This window comes from Electrona antarctica (assembly GCF_951216825.1).
Source record: "Electrona antarctica genome assembly, chromosome: 4".
In the NCBI taxonomy this organism is placed as follows: Eukaryota; Metazoa; Chordata; class Actinopteri; order Myctophiformes; family Myctophidae; genus Electrona; species Electrona antarctica.
Window position 1 is genome coordinate 2,890,236 of NC_136809.1, and position 20,000 is coordinate 2,910,235.

A 20,000-nucleotide genomic window follows, 5' to 3' on the forward strand; every position below is an offset into this window, starting at 1 on the left:
GGGGAGGGGGAGAGAGAGGGAGAGGGAGGGGGGGAGAGAGAGGGGGGAGGGGGAGAGAGAGGGGGGGAGGGGGAGAGAGAGGGAGAGAGGGAGAGGGAGGGGGAGAGAGAGGGAGAGAGAGGGGGGGAGGGGGAGAGAGAGAGGGGGGAGGGGGAGAGAGAGGGAGAGGGGGGAGGGAGAGAGAGGGAGAGGGAGGGGGAGGGGGAGGGGGAGGGGGAGGGAGGGAGAGAGAGGGGGAGGGAGAGGGAGATGAAAATAGGTTAGTGTGTACAGTACTTTTAAATATATACACTGTACATGATCTACGCACATGCGCGCACACACACACACACACACACACACACACACACACACACACACACACACACACACACACACACACACACACACACACACACACACACACACTTCAATTTCTTTATTTGAGTCCACATTTATAAAATACATTATCAAGGGCACAAATATTTTCAGTTGCTTCTGATATCCCACACACTTAAAACATCATGTGCTTTGAGTCCAAACAAGCCCTAAATGTACAGAATATACAACACATGAACTTAATCATATTCATATGTCATATTACCAACACCGAAAGTAAATCATGGGTACAAAAAGCACCTTCTCCTCCAAATAGACCGACTGCCTATAATGGAGGAGATTGAACAGTATGTTGCAAGCTGCTTTGCCTTACACTTGGACAGCCCTATAATCCTCAAGCCTCTGACCACTGGCCTGTGGACATGGCCCAGGCTGCCAAATATAAAAACAATGAGCTGACTGACACGTATATCCCAGTTGTATAATGGCCTGTACTAATGGTTGATATTTTACTTGTTTAGTAAGGAAAGCACAGCCAACTTCCAATAGATAGAGGATGCAGAGGGATTTCATTTTGTATTTGTTTTGTACAGTGTAGACTGTACAGTATGTGGACCATGGTGACATTGATCAATTCTTGATAAAAAAAGCTTCTAATATATTATTTAGGCCCCAAAATCTATAAATCTCACACTATTAAGGCAACCGGCCGGTTCCACGCGCTGCACAAGGTGCCCTTTATTGTCACTTGAGCACCTGCCCCCCTAAATGTCTGTGACCCCTGACCCCTGCCCCCCTAAATGTCTGTGACCCCTGACCCCTGCCCCCCTAAATGGCTGTGACCCCTGACCCCTGCCCCTCTAAATGTCTGTGACCCCTGACCCCTGCCCCTCTAAATGTCTGTGACCCCTGACCCCTGCCCCTCTAAATGTCTGTGACCCCTGACCCCTGCCCCTCTAAATGTCTGTGACCCCTGACCCCTGCCCCTCTAAATGTCTGTGACCCCTGACCCCTGCCCCTCTAAATGTCTGTGACCCCTGACCCCTGCCCCTATAAATGTCTGTGACCCCTGACCCCTGCCCCTCTAAATGTCTGTGACCCCTGACCCCCTAAATGTCTGTGACCCCTGACCCCTGCCCCTCTAAATGTCTGTGACCCCTGACCCTCTAAATGTATGTGACCCCTGACCCTCTAAATGTATGTGACCCCTGACCCTCTAAATGTATGTGCACGCCACTGGTAAGTCACTCTGGATTAAGAGCGTCTGCTAAATGCCTAAATTGTCATTTTGAGCTCGTAGAACAAATATTTTGACAAAGTGATGTGTGTTGTATACTGTATTTGAGGGAAAAGGGTAGGGGAGCGAGGACAGAGCCCTGGGGGACCCCGGGCCAACACGTAGGCATTTAAGTGTTTAACTCATTCTGAACGGGAACCCCTTTTGGTGTTTTAAGCATTACGTTACACTTTAGCTATTGAAAAATAGCAGATCTACAAGCTCATAGCGCGGCACCGAGTGCCGCGCTATGAGCTTGTAGATCTGCTATTTTTGAAAAATCGTGAAAATGTGGCGCAAATCTTTGAACATATATTCTTTCAGAGCGAACGTTTTTAAGTCAAATCTTTGCTTCTTGGGGTGGGGGTCCCTGGAACAACATATTTTCAGATGGGGGTCGGCGGCCAAATACATATAATTCTGGGGCTCCTTGACATGAAAAAGGTTGAGAACGACTATAGAGACATAGGGTTTTTCAGATAACTGTCAGGATTTAGAAGACATTTGTAGAATCGTCCTCAGGTCTAAATGGGTTAAAGTGCCTGAGATCAGCGCTATAAGTGCCAACGGTGTTGTCGGTGACAGACAGTGATGGAGCGCTAGAGAAACGCAGAGCCCAATGTGGGTCAACGGCAGCGCTGCCGCCGCCGCCGCCGCCGCCGCCGCCGCTGCCGCTGCCGCTGCTGTATGCTGCTGCTGCCGCTGCTGCTGCTGCTGCTGCTGCTGCTGCCGCCGCCGCCGCCGCCGCCGCTGCTGCTGCTGCTGCTGCTGCTGCTGCCGCCGCCGCCGCCGCCGCCGCCGCCGCCGCCGCCGCCGCCGCCGCTGCCGCTGCTGTATGCTGCTGCTGCTGCTGCTGCTGCTGCCGCTGCTGCTGCTGTATGCTGCTGCTGCCGCTGCTGCTGCTGTATGCTGCTGCTGCCGCTGCCGCTGCTGTATGCTGCTGCTGCTGCTGCCGCTGCTGCTGCCGCTGCCGCTGCTGTATGCTGCTGCTGCTGCTGCTGCTGCTGCTGCTGCTGCTGCTGCTGCTGCTGCTGCTGCTGCCGCTGCTGCTGCCGCTGCCGCTGCTGTATGCTGCTGCTGCTGCTGCTGCTGCTGCTGCTGCTGCACGACCATGGATCTGTTAGCCAGAGCAGAGCGGAGCCGATGTAGGCCAATCTCCCTCTGGCCATCTCTTATCCGTGGAGTATCATCAGGCTATTACAGCTCGTTCTCTCTCAACTATATCTCCTCTATAACAACCTCCCACGGCTCCCCGCAGCGCACACGCATTCACTCCGTGCAGAGCGGTGTTGAGTTCGTCGACTAATACAAAGGCGAAGAATGTTCGTCGACTGCCTTTTTTCACTGACGAAAACGAAATGGAAACTAAATGAAAACTAAGCCATGATGACTAAAACTAAGACTAAATACGAGAGAGACGTTGAAGTTGGAGAAGTCCTTGGAGAAGAGTCCTTTGGAGAAGTCCTTGGGCGAAGTCAGGAAGTTGGAGAAGTCCTTGGGCGAAGTCAGGAAGTTGGAGAAGTCCTTGGGCGAAGTCAGGAAGTTGGAGAAGTCCTTGGGCGAAGTCCATATATATAAAGTCTTATATATATGTTATATATGTTGTTATAACTCACAGCTCCTGTCTGAGTCTTATATATATGTTATATATGTGTTGTATATATGTTATATATGTTATAACTCACAGCTCCTGTCTGAGTCTTATATATATATGTTATATATGTTGTTATAACTCACAGCTCCTGTCTGAGTCTTATATATATGTTATATATGTTGTTATAACTCACAGCTCCTGTCTGAGTCTTATATATATGTTATATATGTTGTTATAACTCACAGCTCCTGTCTGAGTCTTATATATATGTTATATATGTGTTGTATATATGTTATATATGTTATAACTCACAGCTCCTGTCTGAGTCTTATATATATGTTATATATGTGTTATATATATGTTATATATGTTGTTATAACTCACAGCTCCTGTCTGAGTCGTCTGATCTTGGCCTTGCAGTCGGCCAGCTCCACGGCCAGGTGCTGCTGCTGGGGCAGGCCGGGGGAGGAGCCATAGATGGAGGTGGGGCTGAGGCTGACCACGCCCTCCTTCTCCTGCATCAGCTCGGCTATCGTCTGCAGTGAAACGACAGAGGTGGAGGAAAAGGTACTCAATTTGTTTGTTGTTTGTTTTTACCTTTTGGTGTTTTCAGCATCATGTTATACTTTAGCTATTAAAAAATAGCAGATCTACAAGCTCGTAGCGCGGCACCGAGTGGCGCGCTACGAGCTTGTAGGTCTGCTATTTTTGAAAAATCATGAAAATATGGCGCAAATCTTTGAATATAATATTCTTTCATAGCGAACGTTTTTAACTCAAACCTTTGCTTCTGGGGGGGGGGGGGGGGGGGGGGGGTGTCCCAGGAACAACATATGTTCAGATGGGGGCCGGCGGCCAAATACAATAATCTTGGGGGTCCTTGACATGAAAATGTTTGAGCACCACTGACACAGAAACATGAGGTTGTTCAGAAAACTGTCAGGATTTAGAAGACATTTGTAGAATCCTCAGGTCTAAATGGGTAAAAGTATCAAGTATAAAAGTCTGGAATTCAAGATTTATGTGAGTAAAAGTACAAAAGCATTGGAATCAAAATGTACTTCAAGAAAGTGCTCCTTGTGCCGTTTCACACGTTTTCAAATGTATAACAATCTTTTGAAAGGTCACATTGGGTCGCATTGGGTCACATTGGGTCGCATTGGGTCGCCTTGGGTCGCATTGGGTCGCATTGGGTCGCATTGGGTCGCATTGGGTCGCATTGGGTCGCATTGGGTCACATTGGGTCGCATTGGGTCACATTGGGTCGCATTGGGTCGCATTGGGTCACATTGGGTCGCATTGGGTCGCATTGGGTCGCATTGGGTCACATTGGGTCACATTGGGTCACATTGGGTCGCATTGTGAGCTTGTTGATCGGCTATTTTCAAATGGCCGAAATTAAGGGCTGAAGTGGTTTAGTATGTTCTGTAATAATAATCAAGTGGTTTAGTATGTTCTGTAATAATAATCAAGTGGTTTAGTATGTTCTGTAATAATAATCAAGTGGTTTAGTATGTTCTGTAATAATAATCAAGTGGTTTAGTATGTTCTGTAATAATGATCAAGTGGTTTAGTATGTTCTGTAATAATAATCAAGTGGTTTAGTATGTTCTGTAATAATAATCAAGTGGTTTAGTATGTTCTGTAATAATAATCAAGTGGTTTAGTATGTTCTGTAATAATGATCAAGTGGTTTAGTATGTTCTGTAATAATGATCAAGTGGTTTAGTATGTTCTGTAATAATGATCAAGTGGTTTAGTATGTTCTGTAATAATAATCAAGTGGTTTAGTATGTTCTGTAATAATGATCAAGTGGTTTAGTATGTTCTGTAATAATGATCAAGTGGTTTAGTATGTTCTGTAATAATGATCAAGTGGTTTAGTATGTTCTGTAATAATAATCAAGTGGTTTAGTATGTTCTGTAATAATGATCAAGTGGTTTAGTATGTTCTGTAATAATGATCAAGTGGTTTAGTATGTTCTGTAATAATGATCAAGTGGTTTAGTATGTTCTGTAATAATGATCACGTGGTTTAGTATGTTCTGTAATAATGATCAAGTGGTTTACAGGTTTAGTATGTTCTGTAATAATGATCAAGTGGTTTAGTATGTTCTGTAATAATGATCAAGTGGTTTACAGGTTTAGTATGTTCTGTAATAATGATCAAGTGGTTTAGTATGTTCTGTAATAATGATCAAGTGGTTTAGTATGTTCTGTAATAATAATCAAGTGGTTTAGTATGTTCTGTAATAATGATCAAGTGGTTTAGTATGTTCTGTAATAATGATCAAGTGGTTTAGTATGTTCTGTCATAATGATCAAGTGGTTTAGTATGTTCTGTAATAATGATCAAGTGGTTTAGTATGTTCTGTAATAATGATCAAGTGGTTTAGTATGTTCTGTAATATTGATCAAGTGGTTTAGTATGTTCTGTAATAATGATCAAGTGGTTTAGTATGTTCTGTAATAATGATCAAGTGGTTTAGTATGTTCTGTAATAATAATCAAGTGGTTTAGTATGTTCTGTAATAATGATCAAGTGGTTTAGTATGTTCTGTAATAATAATCACAATGTACAAAGTAACTATAGTAACTGAAGTGATCAAATTATTGTAGTGAAGTAAAAGTACAATATTTGCCTCCGAGATGTAGTGGAGTAGAAGTAAAAGTACAATATTTGCCTCTGAGATGTAGTGGAGAAGAAGTAAAAGTACAATATTTGCCTCTGAGATGTAGTGGAGTAGAAGTAAAAGTACTTAATTAAAGTAAAAAAAAAAAATCCTCAAAATTGTACTTAGGTACGGTACTTAAGAAAATGTACTATCTAAAAAAAAATCACACCGTGTGAACTGAGTGGTGCAGGTTCTTATATAGTCTGATCAGCTATGTCAGTGACGTCACATAGCAACCATGCTCATTTTTTTGGTACGAACACGGGTACACGGGTACAAAGCCAGTTGTTGGAGTGGTTTACACCACTCAAAAATAACGGTACAATCTACTGTTGTGAGGCTGTGGCGTCATTCACAGAATCTACTGTTGTGAGGCTGTGGCGTCGCTCACAGAATCTACTGTTGTGAGGCTGTGGCGTCGCTCACAGAATCTACTGTTGTGAGGCTGTGGCGTCGCTCACAGAATCTACTGTTGTGAGGCTGTGGCGTCATTCACAGAATCTACTGTTGTGAGGCTGTGGCGTCATTCACAGAATCTACTGTTGTGAGGCTGTGGCGTCACTCACAGAATCTACTGTTGTGAGGCTGTGGCGTCGCTCACAGAATCTACTGTTGTGAGGCTGTGGCGTCGCTCACAGAATCTACTGTTGTGAGGCCGTGGCGTCATTCACAGAATCTACTGTTGTGAGGCCGTGGCGTCACTCACAGAATCTACTGTTGTGAGGCTGTGGCGTCACTCACAGAATCTACTGTTGTGAGGCTGTGGCGTCGCTCACAGAATCTACTGTTGTGAGGCTGTGGCGTCGCTCACAGAATCTACTGTTGTGAGGCTGTGGCGTCGCTCACAGAATCTACTGTTGTGAGGCCGTGGCGTCACTCACAGAATCTACTGTTGTGAGGCTGTGGCGTCGCTCACAGAATCTACTGTTGTGAGGCTGTGGCGTCGCTCACAGAATCTACTGTTGTGAGGCCGTGGCGTCACTCACAGAATCTACTGTTGTGAGGCCGTGGCGTCACTCACAGAATCTACTGTTGTGAGGCTGTGGCGTCGCTCACAGAATCTACTGTTGTGAGGCTGTGGCGTCGCTCACAGAATCTACTGTTGTGAGGCTGTGGCGTCACTCACAGAATCTACTGTTGTGAGGCTGTGGCGTCGCTCACAGAATCTACTGTTGTGAGGCTGTGGCGTCGCTCACATAATCTCTTCACTGAACTGCGTCAGTCTTTTAAAGTCGCGATCGATAGCGTCTGTGCAGCCCATGATGACAGAGCAGCATGCACTGTTTGGTCACATGATGACAGAGCAGCATGCACTGTTTGGTCACATGATGACAGAGCAGCATGCACTGTTTGGTCACATGATGACAGAGCAGCATGCACTGTTTGGTCACATGATGACAGAGCAGCATGCACTGTTTGGTCACATGATGACAGAGCAGCATGCACTGTTTGGTCACATGATGACAGAGCAGCATGCACTGTTTGGTCACATGATGACAGAGCAGCATGCACTGTTTGGTCACATGATGACAGAGCAGCATGCACTGTTTGGTCACATGATGACAGAGCAGCATGCACTGTTTGGTCACATGATGACAGAGCAGCATGCACTGTTTGGTCACATGATGACAGAGCAGCATGCACTGTTTGGTCACATGATGGCAGAGCAGCATGCGCTGTTTGGTCACATGATGGCAGAGCAGCATGCACTGTTTGGTCACATGATGACAGAGCAGCATGCACTGTTTGGTCACATGATGACAGAGCAGCATGCACTGTTTGGTCACATGATGACAGAGCAGCATGCACTGTTTGGTCACATGATGACAGAGCAGCATGCACTGTTTGGTCACATGATGACAGAGCAGCATGCACTGTTTGGTCACATGATGACAGAGCAGCATGCACTGTTTGGTCACATGATGACAGAGCAGCATGCACTGTTTGGTCACATGATGGCAGAGCAGCATGCGCTGTTTGGTCACATGATGACAGAGCAGCATGCACTGTTTGGTCACATGATGACAGAGCAGCATGCACTGTTTGGTCACATGATGACAGAGCAGCATGCACTGTTTGGTCACATGATGGCAGAGCAGCATGCACTGTTTGGTCACATGATGACAGAGCAGCATGCACTGTTTGGTCACATGATGACAGAGCAGCATGCACTGTTTGGTCACATGATGACAGAGCAGCATGCACTGTTTGGTCACATGATGACAGAGCAGCATGCACTGTTTGGTCACATGATGGCAGAGCAGCATGCACTGTTTGGTCACACTAATAACGCAGTGGGAATAAACAGCTATCCAGGCAGCAGAGTGACATGATAACACCCCTAGCAGTGTTGATTTCGTCGACTAAAACTAAGATGATGAAAACTAAATGGAAACTAAATGGAAACTAAATGAAAACTAAGCTGTGACGACCAAAACAAAGACTAAATATGTTGACAATTTTGTCAACAAATTAAAAACTACACTAAAATGTTATGAAGGGACTAGTGGACAAGAGATCCAGTATAAGTCATTTTACACTTGGTTGCATGCTGAAAATAGCCGATCTACAAGCCGTCATTACGACGGCATCAAGGCCCGCCAAAATACATTTCAGTCGACTAAATCAACTGTAGATTTAGTCGACTAAAATCTTATGACATTTAGTCGACTAAAACTAGACTAACACTAAAACATTCCAGGTGACTAAAATGTGACTAAAACTTAATAAACTATTCAAGAGACTACGACTGAAACTAAAATCAAAATTTGCTGCCAAAAACAACACTGACCCCAAGTGACGTAAAATAAATGCTCTAGGCTCGCAGTAACTCACGCTGCGTTCACACACACGGGCAGATGCAAAGATGCAAAGCTGTACCCAGTGCACTTGTAGCTGTTGTATAGCTTTTGCATCAGCTAAAAGCGTTGGATTGTCGCCGTAGCTTCATGTCGCCGACTTCCATTGACTGGAAGCCCGTGGGAACGCAAAATTATGCTGAACGCTGCTTTGACGCAAGTTTGACGCAAGCGAGTGTGCGGACCAGGGAAATTGTCGCGTGCAAATCCCACGCATGCTCATTTGTGGCACGCATGACATATTATTGCTTATAGCTTTAGGTGGTGTGGATGGTGTACCTCTTGCTGGGAGTCCCTGAGGTCCAGCAGGTGTCTGAACTGCAGGGCCATGCTCTTGGCCACGGCCTCCAGTTCATCTGGGTCCAGTTCGTTGCTCTCCAGCCACTGCAGGTCCAACACGCTCTCCTGACTCACCTGTAGCGTCCAGGAGGAACAGAAGAGAACATGACAGTGAACATATCAGATTGATTGATTGATTGAAAATTGTATTAACAGTTTGCAGAATTACAGTACATTTCAAGCACAAACTCAATACAAAAGGCTGTTAACTGTGAGTGGACGACCCAATAGGCGTATCTCACAGCCCGCTTTCCACGCCCACTTCCGGTAAATAGTGGTGTCATTTAACATTAGCATTTACACGTTTTTTTCTCTGGAGAATCTAAGTACATTTTCTAATGTAAAAATGTGACAGACCAATATTATTATGAAGCAAACAAGATGGTAAATCAGCTCGAACAGATAGAACAAACCTTACCTTGAGAAAACAAAAGTTGTAGACTTCTTAAATTACCTCTGTTAACATGTAGCGTCTATGGAGTGACGTCACGCTATCACCACTAACGCGGAAAGGGGGCGTATTAAGGGGGCGGGGAAATTCTGTGAGATAGGCCTATTAAGCATTACACTTGTTTACAACAGGGTCCACCATGTTCAATTCATCAAAACATTTAGAGACATACAAATAGACACTTCTATATAGACAAAGAACAGAACAGGAATTCATCATAATGGAGGTAAAAAGGGAAAAGAAACATATACAGTGAGGGGAAAAGGGGGGGGGGGGGGGGTGGTGGGGGGGATTCAGATTTTACGGGGGCCAGTTTCGAATTGCAGCCATCCGTAGGTGCCCTTTGAGAGCGGTTTTGAAGGAGTCAAGGGATTTGCATGTCTTAATGACTGTTGGTAGGGCGTTCCACATTTTGGTGGCATAGGAGCGAAAATAATTTAGTCCCTTGTTTGTGCCGAATCTGGGTTGTACATGGTTCGTTGCACTCCCTCTGGTGTTGTGGGTGTGGACTTCGTTAACATTAAGGAAGTATCTAGACAGGTACATGGGTATCTTGGTGGAGTATCGGATCTTGTGGACCAGACCCATTGCAAGATGCTGTCGCCGACCCTAAGCCATGCCAGTCTGTCCGGGTGGCTCAGTGAACATATCAGAGCTGTCCGGGTGGCTCAGTGAACATATCAGAGTTGTCCGGGTGGCTCAGTCGGTAGAGCTCTCGCCTTTTGTACCACAAGTTCAAGGGTTCGGTCCCGGGCACCGCCCGCCAACTCAGCGTATGAGTAGCACGGCTTGGGTACGGCAAGTCGTGCGTTAAGTATACTGGGAGCTGATGGTAGGTGTGGCGCTCCACCTCAGCAATCCATCTCCCAGGGGTCTATAGGACATCGTAACAGGGACAGACTCCATCCCCCAGGGGTCTATAGGGCATTGTAACGGGGACAGACTCCATCTCCCAGAGGTCTATAGGGCATTGTAACAGGGACAGACTCCATCCCCCAGGGGTCTATAGGGCATTGTAACGGGGACAGACTCCATCTCCCAGAGGTCTATAGGGCATTGTAACGGGGACAGACTCCATCTCCCAGGGGTCTATAGGACATTGTAACGGGGACAGACTCCATCTCCCAGGGGTCTATAGGGCATTGTAACAGGGACAGACTCCATCTCCCAGAGGTCTATAGAGCATTGTAACTGGGACAGACTCCATCTCCCAGGGGTCTATAGGGCATTGTAACTGGGACAGACTCCATCTCCCAGGGGTCTATAGGGCATTGTAACGGGGACAGACTCCATCTCCCAGGGGTCTATAGGGCATTGTTACGGGGACAGACTCCATCTCCCAGGGGTCTATAGGGCATTGTAACAGGGACAGACTCCATCTCCCAGGGGTCTATAGGGCATTGTTACGGGGACAGACTCCATCTCCCAGGGGTCTATAGGGCATTGTAACAGGGACAGACTCCATCTCCCAGAGGTCTATAGGGCATTGTTACGGGGACAGACTCCATCTCCCAGGGGTCTATAGGGCATTGTAACAGGGACAGACTCCATCTCCCAGAGGTCTATAGGGCATTGTTACGGGGACAGACTCCATCTCCCAGGGGTCTATAGGGCATTGTAACAGGGACAGACTCCATCTCCCAGGGGTCTATAGGGCATTGTAACGGGGACAGACTCCATCTCCCAGAGGTCTATAGGGCATTGTTACGGGGACAGACTCCATCTCCCAGGGGTCTATAGGGCATTGTAACGGGGACAGACTCCATCTCCCAGAGGTCTATAGGGCATTGTAACAGGGACAGACTCCATCCCCCAGGGGTCTATAGGGCATTGTTACGGGGACAGACTCCATCTCCCAGGGGTCTATAGGGCATTGTAATGGGGACAGACTCCATCTCCCAGAGGTCTATAGGGCATTGTAACAGGGACAGACTCCATCTCCCAGGGGTCTATAGGGCATTGTAACAGGGACAGACTCCATCTCCCAGGGGTCTATAGGGCATTGTAACAGGGACAGACTCCATCTCCCAGGGGTCTATAGGGCATTGTAACGGGGACAGACTCCATCTCCCAGGGGTCTATAGGGCATTGTAACGGGGACAGACTCCATCTCCCAGAGGTCTATAGGGCATTGTAACAGGGACAGACTCCATCCCCCAGGGGTCTATAGGGCATTGTAACGGGGACAGACTCCATCTCCCAGGGGTCTATAGGGCATTGTAACGGGGACAGACTCCATCTCCCAGAGGTCTATAGGGCATTGTAACGGGGACAGACTCCATCTCCCAGGGGTCTATAGGGCATTGTAACAGGGACAGACTCCATCTCCCAGAGGTCTATAGGGCATTGTAACAGGGACAGACTCCATCTCCCAGAGGTCTATAGGGATAATTCAAGCCTTCTGTACAGATGCAATGTTGGTGAGTTTGACCTTGTTTAATGCATTCAGACAGGACTTTTCTGTTTGGATGTTTGGGCTGTCGAGGCCAGAACGTAGTTTTGTTTTGCCACTCAGTGGGCGTTCCCGCATAACTTCCGGGTACGATGATGTCACGCGTTTAAGGCATTCATAAAATAATAATGCACGACGACAGCTATTGGTCCAAATATCACTGCGTGAAAAGAGGAGTGTGGTGGATTATTTAGAACTCACATCAGAGTCTTTAAGAAATAAAGACACTTTATTACAAGGGTTTGGTCTGTACCAGCCCAGGGAGACTGCACGGATGGGTTGGTCTGTACCAGCCCAGGGAGACTGCACGGATGGGTTGGTCTGTACCAGCCCAGGGAGACTGCACGGATGGGTTGGTCTGTACCAGCCCAGGGAGACTGCACGGATGGGTTGGTCTGTACCAGCCCAGGGAGACTGCACGGATGGGTTGGTCTGTACCAGCCCAGGGAGACTGCACGGATGGGTTGGTCTGTACCAGCCCAGGGAGACTGCACGGATGGGTTGGTCTGTACCAGCCCAGGGAGACTGCACGGATGGGTTGGTCTGTACCAGCCCAGGGAGACTGAACGGATGGGTTGGTCTGTACCAGCCCAGGGAGACTGCACGGATGGGTTTGGTCTGTACCAGCCCAGGGAGACTGCACGGATGGGTTGGTCTGTACCAGCCCAGGGAGACTGCACGGATGGGTTGGTCTGTACCAGCCCAGGGAGACTGCACGGATGGGTTGGTCTGTACCAGCCCAGGGAGACTGCACGGATGGGTTGGTCTGTACCAGCCCAGGGAGACTGCACGGATGGGTTGGTCTGTACCAGCCCAGGGAGACTGCACGGATGGGTTGGTCTGTACCAGCCCAGGGAGACTGCACGGATGCCAGCCTCCATAGCTGTAGAAATGAGTCTCTCTTATACACAATGAAGAAGCACAAATACATTGGAGGTGTGGTCAGTGGTCAGTGGACATGGTCAAACATGGGTCTTATGTAAGAATAGGTCATCTGACAGACAACCAACAGGTGGAAGCCTTGCTTCCACTGTTTCTAACAGAGTGTAGTATTCTCATCTTGAAAATCCCACTACAGGAGTTAACGGGCAATTATGGGCACTAGATTTGCCCGTAAACCTCAAGTTTAGCAGCATTATACAGTAATATACGGTAATATACAGGTGTGATGGTACATATACAGTTAATATACGGTAATATACAGGTGTGATGGTACATATACAGTTAATATACGGTAATATACAGGTGTGATGGTACATATACAGTTAATATACGGTAATATACAGGTGTGATGGTACATATACAGTTAATATACAGTAATATACAGGTGTTATGGTACAATTCGGGGGTTTACCGGAGTTTGTTGGAAAGTTTAACGGGAGTTTCCTGTAATTTACACATCCGTATTCCATGCTTTTTGCGCAGTGTAAATGTAGTACAAATTAACTCATCGGCCGCCAGCAGCTCCAGTGGTGGCTAAGAGTACCGTCCATGTATTTAATAGGTCGAGACTCTTAGATTGAAAGCGGTTTCACTCTGAAACTGAGAACTAGGAAGTAAATTAAAGCTATATGTAACGGCTGGCACAAATGTCATTTAATTCACCCAAAACATACCTTTTGCACCCGAGGATCATATCGATTAGAGAAATGAGGATCATATCGATTAGAGAAATGAGGATCATATCGATTAGAGAAATGAGGATCATATCGATTAGAGAAATGAGGATCATATCGATTAGAGAAATGAGGATCATATCGATTAGAGAAATGAGGATCATATCGATTAGAGAAATGAGGATCATATCGATTAGAGAAATGAGGATCATATCGATTAGAGAAATGAGGATCATATCGATTAGAGAAATGAGGATCATATCGATTAGAGAAATGAGGATCATATCGATTAGAGAAATGAGGATCATATCGATTAGAGAAATGAGGCGCAAATCTAGCTCGTTATGAGCCAAAAAGAATAACCCGAGATATTACGATTCTAAAAACTGCGTCAGGTGTCGTACCTCCTGGATGTGTACGTACCTCCTGGATGTGTACGTACCTCCTGGATGTGTACGTACCTCCTGGATGTGTACGTACCTCCTGGATGTGTACGTACCTCATGGATGTGTACGTACCTCCTGGATGTGTACGTACCTCATGGATGTGTACGTACCTCCTGGATGTGTACGTACCTCCTGGATGTGTACGTACCTCCTGGATGTGTACGTACCTCCTGGATGTGTACGTACCTCCTGGATGTGTACGTACCTCCTGGATGTGTACGTACCTCCTGGATGTGTACGTACCTCCTGGATGTGTACGTACCTCCTGGATGTGTACGTACCTCCTGGATGTGTACGTACCTCATGGATGTGTACGTACCTCCTGGATGTGTACGTACCTCCTGGATGTGTACGTACCTCCTGGATGTGTACGTACCTCCTGGATGTGTACGTACCTCATGTATGTGAGCTGCTATGGTAGTTAGTTATACCTCCTAGATGTGTACGTACCTCATGTATGTGAGCTGCTATGGTAGTTAGTTATACCTCCTAGATGTGTACGTACCTCCTGGATGTGAGCTGCTATGGTAGTTAGTTATACCTCCTAGATGTGTACGTACCTCCTGGATGTGAGCTGCTATGGTAGTTAGTTATACCTCCTAGATGTGTACGTACCTCCTGGATGTGTACGTACCTCATGTATGTGAGCTGCTATGGTAGTTAGTTATACCTCCTAGATGTGTACGTACCTCCTGGATGTGAGCTGCTATGGTAGCCTTGGTGTCGTAGTCCAACGTCTGGATCCTCTCCACGTACAGCTCCTTCTCCTCGCACTGAATAAAGCAAAAGTTGGAAGTGAGATTAGGATCTCTAAATGAGCTCCCCACCGCCCGCTGAAAGGGAAAGGCACGAGTGGAATCCGTGGATATGTGAGACTTTATACCAACACACATCTGCAAACCAAAGAATAATGGAATAGAATACCTGAACAGCACAGCCCAGTATAATAGAATAATGGAATAGAATACCTGAACAGCACAGCCCAGTATAATAGAATAATGGAATAGAATAACTGAACAGCACAGCCCAGTATAACAGAATAATGGAACAGAATAATGGAATAGAATACCTGAACAGCACAGCCCAGTATAATAGAATAATGGAACAGAATAATGGAATAGAATACCTGAACAGCACAGCCCAGTATAATAGAATAATGGAATAGAATACCTGAACAGCACAGCCCAGTATAACAGAATAATGGAACAGAATAATGGAATAGAATACCTGAACAGCACAGCCCAGTATAATAGAATAATGGAACAGAATAATGGAATAGAATACCTGAACAGCACAGCCCAGTATAATAGAATAATGGAATAGAATACCTGAACAGCACAGCCCAGTATAATAGAATAATGGAACAGAATACCTGAACAGCACAGCCCAGTATAATAGAATAATGGAACAGAATACCTGAACAGCACAGCCCAGTATAATAGAATAATGGAATAGAATACCTGAACAGCACAGCCCAGTATAACAGAATAATGGAACAGAATACCTGAACAGCACAGCCCAGTATAATAGAATAATGGAATATAATAATGGAATAGAATAATGGAACAGAATACCTGAACAGCACAGCCCAGTATAATAGAATAATGGAACAGAATAATGGAACAGAATACCTGAACAGCACAGCCCAGTATAATAGAATAATGGAATATAATAATGGAATAGAATAATGGAATAGAATACCTGAACAGCACAGCCCAGTATAATAGAATAATGGAATATAATAATGGAATAGAATAATGGAATAGAATACCTGAACAGCACAGCCCAGTATAATAGAATAATGGAACAGAATAATGGAACAGAATAATGGAACAGAATAATGGAACAGAATAATGGAACAGAATACCTGAACAGCACAGCCCAGTATAATAGAATAATGGAACAGAATAATGGAACAGAATAATGGAACAGAATAATGGAACAGAATACCTGAACAGCACAGCCCAGTATAATAGAATAATGGAACAGAATACCTGAACAGCACAGCCCAGCAGCAGCAGCAACAACGTCTTCATTTCATCTAGACTTTGCTCTACGAGGGGAAATATACAGAGTTGTCATTGTATTATTATTATTTTGCCCTGTAGTTAGATGGTGTGAGTGAGTGAGTTTCGTAGAGAAAAACAATAGAACTATAAGGTCAAGTTTTTACCACAATAAGGAGTCTTTCCGAGCAGCAACACGTTTGGCAACGGAATCATGATCAGCTGTCTGAGGTGATCCTGGAAGGAGAGAGAGGTAAATGGTGCATTTATTTATATAGTTTATATAGTGCCTTTATCGAAGGCGCTTTACATAGACTGTGCATTACATTACATTCACCCATTCACACACCTTTACATAGATTGTGCATTACATTACATTCACCCATTCACACACCTTTACATAGATTGTGCATTGCATTACATTCACCCATTCACACACACATTCACACACCTTTACATAGATTGTGCATTACATTCACCAATTCACACACACATTCACACACCTTTACATAGATTGTGCATTACATTCACCAATTCACACACACATTCACACACCTTTACATAGATTGTGCATTACATTACATTCACCCATTCACACACACATTCACACACCTTTACATAGATTGTGCATTACATTCACCCATTCACACACACATGCACACACCTTTACATAGATGGTGCATCACATTCACCCATTCACACACACATTCACACACCTTTACATAGATTGTGCATTACATTCACCCATTCACACACACATTCACACACCTTTACATAGATTGTGCATTACATTCACCCATTCACACACACATTCACACACCTTTACATAGATTGTGCATTACATTCACCCATTCACACACACATGCACACACCTTTACATAGATGGTGCATCACATTCACCCATTCACACACACATTCACACACCTTTACATAGATTGTGCATTACATTCACCCATTCACACACACATTCACACACCTTTACATAGATTGTGCATTACATTCACCCATTCACACACACATTCACTCACCTTTACATAGATGGTGCATCACATTCACCCATTCACACACACATTCACACACCTTTACATATATTGTGCATTACATTCACCCATTCACACACACATTCACACACCTTTACATAGATTGTGCATTACATTCACCCATTCACACACACATTCACACACCTTTACATAGATTGTGCATTACATTCACCCATTCACACACACATTCACACACCTTTACATAGATTGTGCATTACATTCACCCATTCACACACACATTCACACACCTTTACATAGATTGTGCATTACATTCACCCATTCACACACACATTCACACACCTTTACATAGAGTGTGCATTACATTCACCCATTCACACACCTTTACATAGATTGTGCATTACATTCACCCATTCACACACACACATTCACACACCTTTACATAGATTGTGCATTACATTCACCCATTCACACACACATTCACACACCTTTACATAGATGGTGCATCACATTCACCCATTCACACACACATTCACACACCTTTACATATATTGTGCATTACATTCACCCATTCACACACACATTCACACACCTTTACATAGATTGTGCATTACATTCACCCATTCACACACACATTCACACACCTTTACATAGATTGTGCATTACATTCACCCATTCACACACACATTCACACACCTTTACATAGATTGTGCATTACATTCACCCATTCACACACACATTCACACACAGATGGCAGAGGAAACCATGCAAGGCACCAGCCTGCACATCAGGAGCAATCAGGGGTTCAGTGTCTTGCTCAAGGACACTTCGACACTAACTCTGGGGGAGCCCACAGGGATCGAACTGAGAACCTTGTGGTTACTATCCAGCCACTCTACCGCTGAGCCACCGCCGCCCGAGGTGGTTGGAGAGAAGGAGCACATTTCACCCACCGGACAAAAACATTGCCTGGGATGCAGCCAGTGGCATCTGGGATGCAGCCAGTGGCATCTGAATGGGATGCAGCCAGTGGCATCTGGGATGCAGCCAGTGGCATCTGAATGGGATGCAGCCAGTGGCATCTGAATGGGATGCAGCCAGTGGCATCTGGGATGCAGCCAGTGGCATCTGAATGGGATGCAGCCAGTGGCATCTGGGATGCAGCCAGTGGCATCTGAATGGGATGCAGCCAGTGGCATCTGAATGGGATGCAGCCAGTGGCATCTGGGATGCAGCCAGTGGCATCTGGGATGCAGCCAGTGGCATCTGAATGGGATGCAGCCAGTGGCATCTGGGATGCAGCCAGTGGCATCTGAATGGGATGCAGCCAGTGGCATCTGAATGGATGCAGCCAGTGGCATCTGAATGGGATGCAGCCAGTGGCATCTGGGATGCAGCCAGTGGCATCTGAATGGGATGCAGCCAGTGGCATCTGAATGGGATGCAGCCAGTGGCATCTGAATGGGATGCAGCCAGTGGCATCTGGGATGCAGCCAGTGGCATCTGAATGGATGCAGCCAGTGGCATCTGGGATGCAGCCAGTGGCATCTGGGATGCAGCCAGTGGCATCTGAATGGGATGCAGCCAGTGGCATCTGAATGGATGCAGCCAGTGGCATCTGGGATGCAGCCAGTGGCATCTGGGATGCAGCCAGTGGCATCTGAATGGGATGCAGCCAGTGGCATCTGAATGGGATGCAGCCAGTGGCATCTGAATGGGATGCAGCCAGTGGCATCTGAATGGGATGCAGCCAGTGGCATCTGGGATGCAGCCAGTGGCATCTGAATGGGATGCAGCCAGTGGCATCTGGGATGCAGCCAGTGGCATCTGAATGATATGCAGCCAGTGGCATCTGGGATGCAGCCAGTGGCATCTGAATGGTTGCAGCCAGTGGCATCTGAATGGGATGCAGCCAGTGACATCTGGGATGCAGCCAGTGGCATCTGGGATGCAGCCAGTGGCATCTGAATGGGATGCAGCCAGTGGCATCTGAATGGGATGCAGCCAGTGGCATCTGGGATGCAGCCAGTGGCATCTGAATGGGATGCAGCTAGTGGCATCTGAATGGGATGCAGCCAGTGGCATCTGGGATGCAGCCAGTGGCATCTGGGATGCAGCTAGTGGCATCTGGGATGCAGCTAGTGGCATCTGAATGGGATGCAGCCAGTGACATCTGGGATGCAGCCAGTGGCATCTGGGATGCAGCCAGTGGCATCTGAATGGGATGCAGCCAGTGGCATCTGAATGGGATGCAGCCAGTGGCATCTGAATGGGATGCAGCCAGTGGCATCTGAATGGGATGCAGCTAGTGGCATCTGAATGGATGCAGCCAGTGGCATCTGAATGGATGCAGCCAGTGGCATCTGAATGGGATGCAGCCAGTGGCATCTGAATGGGATGCAGCTAGTGGCATCTGGGATGCAGCCAGTGGCATCTGAATGGGATGCAGCCAGTGGCATCTGAATGGGATGCAGCTAGTGGCATCTGGGATGCAGCCAGTGGCATCTGAATGGGATGCAGCCAGTGGCATCTGAATGGGATGCAGCTAGTGGCATCTGAATGGGATGCAGCCAGTGGCATCTGGGATGCAGCCAGTGGCATCTGGGATGCAGCTAGTGGCATCTGGGATGCAGCTAGTGGCATCTGAATGGGATGCAGCCAGTGGCATCTGGGATGCAGCTAGTGGCATCTGGGATGCAGCCAGTGGCATCTGGGATGCAGCCAGTGGCATCTGAATGGGATGCAGCCAGTGGCATCTGAATGGGATGCAGCCAGTGGCATCTGAATGGATGCAGCCAGTGGCATCTGAATGGATGCAGCCAGTGGCATCTGAATGGGATGCAGCCAGTGGCATCTGAATGGGATGCAGCCAGTGGCATCTGAATGGGATGCAGCCAGTGGCATCTGAATGGGATGCAGCCAGTGGCATCTGAATGGGATGCAGCCAGTGGCATCTGGGATGCAGCCAGTG

The 20,000-nt window shown here is 46.6% G+C and overlaps 1 protein-coding gene across 1 annotated transcript in view; it reads right to left on the bottom strand.

Moving 5' to 3' along the window:
• LOC306922157 (uncharacterized protein) overlaps positions 1-20,000 on the bottom strand; it is a gene marked incomplete at both ends in the record, with an annotated part of 53,881 nt that overhangs the window by 16,190 nt on the left and 17,691 nt on the right. The window contains 5 exons of the mRNA XM_079499553.1: positions 3,573-3,724; positions 9,001-9,135; positions 14,715-14,798; positions 16,020-16,078; positions 16,199-16,268. Of these exons, the coding sequence (XP_079355679.1) occupies positions 3,573-3,724; positions 9,001-9,135; positions 14,715-14,798; positions 16,020-16,078; positions 16,199-16,268 (500 nt within the window). The remainder of the gene's footprint in view (positions 1-3,572; positions 3,725-9,000; positions 9,136-14,714; positions 14,799-16,019; positions 16,079-16,198; positions 16,269-20,000) is intronic.